This window comes from Melozone crissalis, unplaced genomic scaffold (assembly GCF_028551555.1).
Source record: "Melozone crissalis strain CALT ecotype California unplaced genomic scaffold, PUWL_Pcris_2 ptg000017l_1, whole genome shotgun sequence".
Classification (NCBI taxonomy): domain Eukaryota; kingdom Metazoa; phylum Chordata; class Aves; order Passeriformes; family Passerellidae; genus Melozone; species Melozone crissalis.
Genome location: NW_026535795.1, coordinates 12,130,983 through 12,142,130, shown reverse-complemented (window position 1 = coordinate 12,142,130; position 11,148 = coordinate 12,130,983). Strand labels below are relative to the sequence as shown.

Genomic DNA, 11,148 nt, shown 5'->3' with positions numbered 1-11,148 from the left:
GACCGAGAACTGAAGAGTTCGGACTCCTTCGAGCAGCAGGCTGAGAAAAGAGACTTTCTGACACAACTCGGGGTCACTGTGAGCAGCGAGAGGCCCCGAGACACCGGCTGCCTCACCCACATCCTCACACACGTCCCGGCCAGTTCCAGCCCAGCTCCCGGCAGGAACCGCACAGCAGCGGTGCCAGGCACCACTGGGACCAGCCCCTTCCCGGTGCCACCACCTCATTTCTATGGCAGCATCACAGCGCTCTTTATTTTGGAGCTTGACAGCAGCACCTAAAGCGCTGCCCTGCCCTGCCCGCTCAGCTCCCTCCTGCCATCACAACAGCGAGTTCCAGCCTCCGGAGAGGTACCACAGCAACCTCCCGTTTCTCTGCGAGCAGTGCCGGTGATAATTCCCGCAGTGAGGGCCCCTCAGCCCGGCCGAGGCGGCAGCGACACCCCAAAATCCACCAGCGCATCCCCCCTCCGTTCGCCAGCTCCGTCCCGTCCCGCACCGCCCCGGACGCGGCCCCGCCGTGCGGAACGCTTCCGCCGGCGCGTGCGTCGAGCGCTCGCCGCTCCCATTGGCTGGAGGGGGCGGCAGGGCGGGGGAGAGAGAAGCTGAGACCTCTTCCATTGGCTGGAGGGGGAGAGTGGGCGGGGCCACGGCTGAGGCGGCTGTGAGGGCGCTCGGGAGGGAGCGGGAGGCGAGTCCCGGTGCGGGACGCTGTCCCCGGTGCGGGGCTCGGTGAGGGGCGCGGCCATGCGGGCTCCCGGCACGGCCATGCGGCGTTTCCTCGGCCCGCTGCTATGCCTCCTGGCGCTGCGGCTCCCGGCGAGTAGCGGCGCGGCCGGCCGCGGGCTGGACGTGGCTTCCTACCGGTGAGTACGGAGCGGGCGGTGCGGGGCCCAGGCGGGCCGGGGCTGAGCGCGCCTGCTTGTGCCGCAGGGAGCGGGTGCGGGCCATGTTCTACCACGCCTACGAGCACTACCTGGAGAGCGCCTTCCCTTACGACGAGCTGCGACCGCTGACATGTGACGGCCAGGACACCTGGGGCAGGTAAGGGCCGCTCCCGGGGCGCGGTGAGGATGGGCCACCCCCCCTCTCTCTGCCGGGTCTCACCTCGCTTCTCTCCTCCGCAGCTTCTCCCTGACTCTGATCGACGCTCTGGACACGCTGCTGGTGAGTAGGAGGCAGCCCTGAGTGCCCGCAGCCTACTCAAGGTCTCTGTGTGCCACCTGTACACCTGGATTTTATGTGGTTGGTGCCAAAAGTCAGTTATTCATTGACCTGTGAGCTTTCCATTTCCCTTTTGCATCACCCCTTAGGGAGAGTGGCAGAGCACCCCTTTCCTTACAGCCTCTGTGTAAAGTTCCAAAATGCGTGAAAAAAGATTTTTGAAAGATGGAACTGTCAGTTTTTTAGTAACGTGAAAAACGCCAATTGGTTGTTTTTAAAATGTTAAAAGTTTCATAGTAATAAAATGGTTATAAAAATAGTAATATAATTACAGTAATAATAATTTGGACAATTAGGACAATATGAGACAATAGAGACAAAGAGTTACGGAGCACGAGTCCGAAAAAGGACCCACGTTAACAGAGGATTAACCCTTAAAAGCAACATCCTGTTGCATATTCATACACCTCATACATGATGCATAAATTCCATTCAAACACAGGATTCTGTCTGGGCAGTGTCAGCTTCTTCCTCTTAATCCTAACAGCACCTTAGAGGTGGGAAGAAGTTCCTTTCTTCTGATAAGAGAGAAATAAATTCTCTTTCTGTGAAAGATTCAGGTGTCCTGTGGCTGCTGTCTCGCTGCAAGTCCTTTCTTTAAAAAAGTATCCTACATAGCATAGTTTCTATTTTAACATTTTTTGTAACCTAAAACTATATTTAACACACTACTTAAGAAAGCTAATACAGCATAACTTTCTAACACCACACATATAATATTCATTTTAATATTTGCTAAAAGCCAGTCATAAAATACACATTTTTCACAGTAATATCTGGGAAATACAGGAATATCTGTAGTTGATGATGTCACCAAATAGTAAAACTAACTAAAATCAGCCCCAAATATTGAGCTGCTCTTTGTTTTTCCATGAACTCCAAGCCTGATTCTCCGTTTCCCTGCAGATCTTGGGAAATGTTTCTGAGTTCCAGCGAGTTGTCAACGTGCTGCAGGAGGGGGTGGACTTCGATATTGATGTCAACGCATCTGTCTTTGAAACAAACATTCGAGGTGAGCTGCGGTTTTCTGGGGGTCTGTGTTGGGTTTCCTCCCTGTATGAGTCTCAGAGGAGGTGGTCAGAGGGTATTTGGGATGCAGAGTAAAAGGACCCATAAACAGAGAGAAAAACCCCAAACAAACGTCACTTCCTTTCAGTTTTTGCACATCCCTTTTTGCTTCCTGTCTCAACACAAGCAGAAGTAGATGTGGCACTTTCAGTATTCTGGTGTGAGGTTTTCAGCTTTGGAATAAATATATTTTTCACTGCAGGAATACAGATTTTATCCTGTTGTTTTTGTATACTGTTTTAAAGTATAGATTATCAATTTCTGGGATTTTTTTTTTCCTTCAAAATCACAAAGGCTTTTAGAGTTGTGCACCTTGAATGCCTGACTGCTTCAGTGCCATCTAGCTAAATAACACAGTGTTTTTTAAAACTGTTAGTTATGCTTTTGTTGTTTGTCCTGCCAAATATTGCTGTGCCAATTTTTGCAGCAGTGTAATTTCTGCTAAAAATTGGTTGCTATGTGACCATAGACAAGCCTGTGAAATAACTAATATTAGCTAATATAGCTGTGTTAGCTAGATAAGTAATAGCTAAATATAGCTAATGACTCACAGTGCTGTAACATTGAAATTCTTGACTCTTCCTAGAAAAAATAAATGTATCATAGAATCTGAGTGTGGTTTGGGTGGAAAGGACCTTAAAGATCATCTATTCCACCCTCCTGGGGCAGGGACACTTTCTACTGCCCCAGGGTGCTCCTAGCCCTGTCCAGCCTGGCCTTGGGCACTGCCAGGGATCCAGGGGCAGCCCCAGCTGCTCTGGGCACCCTGTGCCAGGGCTTCAGCATCTTCACAGACAGAATTTATTCCCAATATCCCACCTAACCCTTCCCTCTGGCAGTTTAAAGCCATCACCCCTTATCCTGTCACGCCACATGTTTCTGCTGCCCAGGAAGAAACAAATCACTCTTCTCTTCCCTAAACTCCTTGCTCCCCACATGGTGTAATGGATTCTGCTGTGTCCTTGCAGTGGTGGGAGGGCTCCTCTCTGCTCACCTGCTCTCCAGGAAGGCTGGAGTTGAAGTGGAAGCAGGCTGGCCGTGCTCAGGACCCCTCCTGAGGATGGCTGAGGAAGCAGCTCGCAAACTGCTGCCAGGTGAGCCCCTGTCTGCTGTGTGTCACTGTGCTGGGGATCAGGAGCTGCCTGTGGTGGGAGATGCACTGCTGGATGAGCCAGCTCAAAAACCAGTCCTGTGGTCCCTGAGCTCCAAGCTCAGTGCTCCAGGTTAATTTGTGAGGATGATGTTGTACGTGTGCATGCCAAGTGCTGTGTGTGCTTAACACATCAGTGTGCTTGTTGCTTGCTGAGGGGGAAATATATTTAATATAAATAATGAATAAAGGTGTGAGACAGCAGCCTGTAAAGACAAGAAGATGCTGCTTCATGTGCTCTTTGTGGGCTGTGTGCCCTCGTGGCATGGCACTGTTCCCTTGTGTGCACCCATGGGCTGATCACAGCCTCACTGGCTGCACTTTGCTGGCCAGTGTGATCAGTGCCCACCTTGCTTGTGCTGTAAAAAATGTGGGGGTGCAATCTGCTGCTCTGGCAAGGTGGAAGTGATCCCCAGGACCTTCCCAGGACTGTGTGTACTGTGGTGCTGTGAGGTCCCCAGGACGAGGTGAGAAATGAGAATTTGACTCTATGTTATCAGAAGGCTGATATATCATATCGTATCATATCATATCTATTTTCTTATATTATTTTCTTATATTATTTTCTTATATTATTTTCTTATATTATTTTCTTATATTATTTTCTACTTTCTTATATTTTCTTATAATTTATTTTCTTATATTTTCTTACGTATATTTTTTTCTTTTCTATATTTTCTTACGCATATTTTTTTCTTTTCTATATTTTCTTACGCATATTTTTATATTTTCTATATTTTCTTATGCATATTTTTCTATGCTCTATATTTTATTATATTTTATATTTTTATATATTTTATATATTGTATACTAAAACTATATTAGAGAAAGGATACATCAGAAGGCTAAACAAGAATGATAATGAAAGCTCGTGACTGACTCCTCAGAGTCTGATACAGCTGATGGTGATTGGTCATTAATTAAAAACAATTCACATGGAACCAATCAAAGATGCACCTGTTGGGTAAATGATCTCCAGACCACATTCCCAAACAATCAGATAATTATTGTTTTCATTCTTTTCTGAGGCTTCTCAGCTTCCCCGGAGAAGAAATCCTGGTGAAGGGATTTTTCAGGAAATATCATGCTGACAGTGTGTACCCTCTCTGACCCTCCCAGGATCACACTCAAGTTCTCATTTTGTTCTCTGCAGTTACGCCAGCCAGTTACTCCAGTGGGATGTGAGGCACATGTTTGATTCAGAGTCTGTAAAACACAACACTGAGCATTTCTGTGACCCCAAAATCCTGTGTTTCAGCTTTCCAGACCCCAACTGGGATGCCCTATGGCACAGTGAACCTGCTGCATGGAGTAAACCCTGGAGAGACCCCAGTCACCTGCACTGCTGGAATTGGCACCTTTATAGTGGAGTTTGCCACCTTGAGCCACCTCACTGGTGACCCAGTGTTTGAGGACGTTGCCAGGAAGGCTTTGAAGGCACTGTGGAAAAATCGCTCGGATATTGGGCTGGTGAGTGAGCAAAGGACTGGGGATGTGCTGGGCTGCTTTTCCTCTGGCTTTGTGGATGCAATTCCAGGCATGAAAAAGCACCAACAGAGAGGAGATGGAGTCGGATAAATACCCACAGTGCTCCTAACTGGGCTGAAGGCTCGTGTTTGCCATTGTTGCTGAACACCTGCAGCATCCACATCCCTGCTTCACTGCAGCAGCCCAGCATTATCCATTGTTCTGGGCCACACCAGATGTGGCTGGGACACAAATGCCAACTGCTGGGAGCTGCAGCTCTTGTGACAGCAGCTGGAGCAGATTAAATGAAGGGTCTGTCTGATGCCTGGAGGGACAAAGGCCTAGGGAAGAGAACAAGAGTAAAGTGCACTGAGATATTAACAGCCTGTACAGCTCTGGGGTTCAGGAACACCCAGAGCTGGGAGTGTTATCTCCGTGTTCACTGTCTCCTGGTCTTTTCTGTTGCTACTTTTTCAACCTCTGAAGTGTTGATGTTGCACCAACATAGTAAATAAATCTGAAACAGATTTATTTATACCCTGTGTTTATTGCCATGAAGAAATGTTTCCCTTTGTTTGCTTTGGGATTTGTTTATTTTTGATTTATACCCCAAATCCTTGATCATTGCTGGCTTTTTTCACATTTGCTAAGAAAGACATGATTGTGTATTTAATCCTCCATCAGCTGGGTTTGTTCACAGGCTGAAGAGTGCCAGCATATACTTAAATATTAACATGGCAGCTCTTGTGCCTTTGACATTCTTGGCCTCCGTATCTGCACCTCTCCATCCTTCTCTACTCATTTGTAAGATCAGAATTATGACCAAACATTTCATGTTGAAATTGTGCATTTTTACAGTAGCATTATAATGTGTTGTTTTAGCCAGTGAAGCATTGATATTGGAAGCATAAAATGTTTATTAGATATATAAAATATATTATCAGCATGAAAATTGTATTTTCTACAGTTTGCATATAAGCATAACAGTTATATTGTCCTGTAATGGAGAAAATGCTGGTTGGAATGGACATTGTATATCTGTGAAACTGATGATCTGAAAACAGTACCAGGATTTCTTGTGTCACTTTAAGCCTCTCTGTCCTTGTCCTTCACCCCTTCCAGGTGGGGAACCACATTGATGTGATCACTGCCAAGTGGGTGGCCCAGGATGCTGGCATTGGGGCAGGGGTGGACTCCTACTTTGAGTACCTGGTTAAAGGAGCCATCCTCCTGCAGGACAAGGAGCTGATGTCCATGTTTTTAGGTGAGTCCTTGTTTTCTGTGGGAAGGAGGAGGTGAAGGATCTATTTGGGCACGTTCAAGCCTGTTCTGAAAGCTTTGCTGTAATTCTTTTGAACAGTCTGTGATAACGGAGTTACCAAAGTGAGCACCCTGATCAGTCATTGAACATGGCTCAAGTGAAAAAGGGGCTTCTCTCATTCTTAAAAATAAGCTTTTCTTTTTTTTCTTTTTTTTTTTTTCCTTTTTGTTACAGATGGCTTACCTACCCATCTGTTTCTTTACAGAATATAACAAAGCTATCAAGAATTACACCAAGTTTGATGACTGGTACCTGTGGGTTCAGATGTACAAAGGAACAGTGTCCATGCCTGTGTTCCAGTCCCTGGAGGCCTATTGGCCAGGCCTGCAGGTAAGAGCTGTCATACCAGCAGCATCTGCTGATTCTCTTCATCTGTCAGGGGCTGGTCTTCAAGAAAAAAGTTACAAATATCATTTCATCTGTACAGGTTTAAAAGTTTGGTTTATTCTCTAGTGAAATCTGCAGTAGCCTGAGCCTGTAGAAGGTGATGTTGAAGAAAATGTTGATTTTTTTCTATAGTCTCCCATTCAGCATGATGAGAGGGCACTTCTGTGGCAGCAAACTCCACTGACAGTGGTCCCATAATCCAAATGGGAATGTGAGGAAAAAAAACCACACACCTCTTTTTCTATCACCTCATAATTGTTTCATTTGTGTGAATATTTTCCCATCAAGAGCTTTGCTTTCTCATCAGTCTTCTTGTTGGGACTGAGACTTTGTTTCCCTAACTAAGAGATTGGATGCTGTGATTGACTGAAGAAACACAGCCTTCGTTAAAAAAACATCAGAGTCTTCGTATGATTTCAGGTGTGGGAATGTGATCCACCAGAAAAGCAGCTTTTAATTCTTAGCTGTTCTTAAGGCATCATGCCCAGTATCAGTTACCCACTCAGACCTGCTGAAATACCCATTTCTGTCACTGGGTATTTCCTTGCCTAGAGCAATGCTATTGCATCAATTCCTGTAGCCATGATATTTTCTGAAAAATCCCTTTGCCAGGATTTTTCTCCTGACAAGCTGAGAAGCCTCAGAGGAAAAGAAAAACAATAATTATCTGCTGCTGTGGAATGCAACAGGTGCATCTTTGATTGGTCCATGTTGTTTCTAACTCATGGCCAATCAGAGCCAGCTGGCTCAGACTCTCTGAGAGTCATCAGCTTTTGTTATCATTCCATTCCTTTCCTTGCTAGCCTTCTGATGAAATCCCTTCTTCTATTCTTTTAGTATAGTTTTAATATATCATTTTCTTTTAATATAATATTTATCATAAAATAATAAATCAGCCTTCTGAAACATGGAGTCAGATTCTCATCTCTTCCCTCATCCTGGGACCCCTGTGAACACCACCACATTTGGTGACCCCGAGTGAAGAAAAATTCCACAAATTCCTGTGCTGGTTTTTCACTGCCATGTTTGTGTGCTGTTTCCTGTCTCCAGAGCCTGATTGGGGATGTGGACAATGCCATGCGCACCTTCCTCAACTATTACACGGTCTGGAAGCAGTTTGGGGGCCTGCCTGAGTTCTACAACATTCCCCAAGGATACACAGTGGACAAGAGGGAAGGATATCCACTCAGGCCTGGTAAAAAAGCTGAAATTAAAAGGGATATGAGCTCCTGCTTTAGCTCTGGTTGGGAGATCAAATGTTAGCAGCACCACAGTTTCCTCCCAGTTTTGTTCTGACTCAGTTCCTGCCAGGATTTCAGCTGGGATTTCCAGAGTTAAAGCTGCAGATTTTGTTTTCCCCCATTCACAAAGACAGGAAGGAAACAGGAAGCAAACCATAGTGTTACTGTTGAAAGGCGGCCTGGTAATTAATTTTTTTCACAGTGTGGGATTTGACATGTTTAAGTGTTACATTGTCTGGCATGGGTGCTTCAGTCATGTGAAATGTTAAAGGGACTGCTTGTGTCCTTTAAATTTGGGAAGTGAAAGTGAGTGTGAATAGACTGTTCCAGTTCTGCATCTAGGAGGGATTCTGTGTTGTCTGTGATACTGTAAGGAAATTATCTCTCTTTTTTCTCATTTTTTACAATTCTGACCAAAACAAAAAAAAATTAACCTGATTAGTGGGTCCATAAATGTAAATGAGAATAAAGAACTTCCTTTTGGTCTGAGTGTTCGGGTGGACAAATCTACCAAAAATACTCATGAGCCCTAACTATCAAAGGCATTTATATATAAAAGACCTGTTCCTTTAATAAGTAAACACAGATGGTGCTTATGTTGTCTGTATAGAGTATTTCCACTCTATTGTTTAAAAACTCTATTTTGAGGATTGAATTTCTTGTTTGGAATCCTTTCCAGAAGCATTTTTTGTTAACTTTGACAACTGAGTATTAATCTTTTTGTCTCCTGCTTCTCTCCCACTTGCTGAATGTGGGAGGGAGCATTAGTCACTCTTACCTGAGCTAGTTAGGGGGAATTTCTTTGTAGCACATCCTTAGAAAAAGGAAATCTGTGTTTGAAACCAGGCTGTTCACCTGATTATGCTGAAGTATTTTTAAATTAGTTCAAGGAATAGCTCATGTTCTCTGTGTGTGGTGTGATAATCTTTGTGCTGGCAATGTTTGGGTGTTTTGCAGAGCTGATTGAGAGCGCAATGTATCTGTACCGTGCCACGAGAGACCCCACACTGCTGGAGCTGGGGAGAGATGCTGTGGAGTCCATAGAGAAGATCAGCAAGGTGGACTGTGGCTTTGCAACTGTGAGTGCTAAATCATCTGCCATGGCAGCTGAAGGGCTGCTAAAAATCAGCTTTCAGAAGGTGTTCTCATGAGAGATGTTTTGTCATTGATTCATGCAATCATTTTGGGCAAAACATGACTTTTTTTTTTTCCACAAACCCCTTATATTTCTCTGTGAAGCTGCTCTGGTAATTACTGGTCATGTTTCTGGCTGTAGCTTCCTCACATTGGGCCAAATTCTATCATGGGCTGTTGCCCCAGAGCCCAAAACATGGGAAAGCACCAGAAGCTTCTCCTGCATTTCTAGTAGGTGTTGCAGCTGAGCAGGAGTACTCTCATGCAGGCTGCTCCTGCCAGGTGTGTGATTTGGCTTTCCCATTATTTCTTGAAAAGCTGGTCAAACACATGAGAAGTACAGTGAATGATTTTTATGAAGTTATTTAATAGAGGATTTCAAACATGCTATCAAGCTCTATTTTACAAAAAGCTCCTTAAAAATACTGGGAGTAAGTAGGTAAAAGCCTTATGATTTTTTTTTTGTTTAGTGGGGAAATTATGGGAATCTCTTCTCCTTGCCCAGACTGAACTGAGGAGGAGTTTAAATGTTAGGAAGGGATTTTTCAGTGTGGGGGTGCTGAGGCCCTGGCACAGGGTGCCCAGAGCAGCTGTGGCTGCCCCTGGATCCCTGGAAGTGCCCAAGGCCAGGCTGGACAGGGCTGGGAGCAGCCTGGGATAGTGGAAGGTGTCCCTGCCATGGCAGGGGATGGAATGAGATGATTTTTAAGGTCTCTTCCAACCCAACCCATTCTCTAATAAGATACAGGGTGAGTTGGTGTCATACTGTGCTGTTTAACGGAAATGAATTCCAAGTTGGTTTTATTTTTCTCCCTAAATTCATAACTTACTGAATTCAGTGTAACTCTAACCCACTCTGTTCTCTTGTAGATCAAAGACTTGAGGGACCACAGGCTGGATAACCGCATGGAATCCTTCTTCTTGGCTGAAACAATCAAATACCTGTACCTGCTCTTTGACCCTGACAACTTCATCCACAATGATGGCTCAGACTTTGATGTGGTGGTCACGCCCTATGGGGAGTGTGTCCTGAATGCTGGAGGGTACATCTTCAACACTGAGGCTCATCCCATCGACCCTGCTGCCCTGCACTGCTGCAGGAAGCGCAGAGAGGAGCAGTGGGAGGTGGAGGACTTGATGAGGGAATTCTACTCACGGAAGAAAACCAAGAAATTCACTTTCAAAAGAGCTCCTGACCATGGTGAAGGGGAAAATGCTAAAGACTCCCAAGATGCCTCTTCAGAGAAAGCTGGAGAGAAGAGAAACTCTAAGAAAAGCTCATACTCCCTCCTGAGCTGCCCCAGTCAATCCTTTAACTCCAAGCTTGCAGTTCTGGGACAGGTTTTCCTAGATAACACCTGATCCTCTTTGCATCATCACTTTAAATTATTGAACTCGTTTCAGATTCTGGGAATATATTTTTATAGTTTCATAATGGAAAGTGTGGTACCTCACAATGTGAATTCTATTATGAAGTGAAACAACTTCCCTTTAAATTCTGCTACTGCTCCTTTCTAAGCCATGACTAAGATACCAGCTGTTAATGCTGTTGAGCTGCTGATCTCAAAGCAGTTGGTTGCCTGAATATCAAACAGGTGTCCAGAAAAAGAAAGGTCTACATGTTAAATGTACCTTTTTATTGCATTTTGTGAGTTTTAGAGGCTTACAGAAAGATAGTAGCTTATTTTGTTCTATAAAAATGAGCCTGAGTTTCTTGTCATAAGGGGAAGAGGAAGAATTGCTGTAGCTTCACTGCAATTCTCTGTGTGCTCCATCTTTTATCTCTGGCCACTTTATAAACATGTAGTTCATGTTGAAAAATTGCTGCCCAGTGGAGAAAAGCTATTTATTTAGAGTTGAAGGCTCAGATTTGTTGCTCTGGCAGTTCTGTTGGGCATCAAGGATGGTGTTGGGGGATAGGAGCACTTGGAACATGGGAAGGTTCTCAGTCCCTCTGTTTCAGATCAGTGTGGGTCAGCACCTCCTGCCTGAAAACCACTTTAGTGAATGTCCAGGTAATGTCTGGACAAAAAACTGAGCTGGAGGGTGGACTAGGAAATGTTTGGTTGGTTCCACAGTGTAGCTAGCTTATCTCTTATTTCCCCATTTCCTTCCTCTTTCTAACTTCCCTTTGGTCCCCCCCTTTGGTATTTCAC

The 11,148-nt window shown here is 45.0% G+C and overlaps 1 protein-coding gene across 1 annotated transcript; it reads left to right on the top strand.

The window, feature by feature from the left end:
• The first annotated feature begins 736 nt into the window (after nucleotides 1–736).
• EDEM2 (ER degradation enhancing alpha-mannosidase like protein 2) lies at nucleotides 737–10,862 on the top strand. Its single transcript, XM_054274918.1, has 11 exons — nucleotides 737–866; nucleotides 934–1,044; nucleotides 1,128–1,167; nucleotides 2,131–2,236; nucleotides 3,261–3,386; nucleotides 4,701–4,912; nucleotides 6,032–6,173; nucleotides 6,436–6,560; nucleotides 7,668–7,812; nucleotides 8,816–8,937; nucleotides 9,863–10,862. The coding sequence occupies exons 1-11, from the start codon at nucleotides 748–750 to the stop codon at nucleotides 10,352–10,354; spliced, it is 1,740 nt and encodes a 579-aa protein (XP_054130893.1). The 5' UTR covers nucleotides 737–747; the 3' UTR covers nucleotides 10,355–10,862.
• The last annotated feature ends 286 nt before the right edge of the window (nucleotides 10,863–11,148 follow it).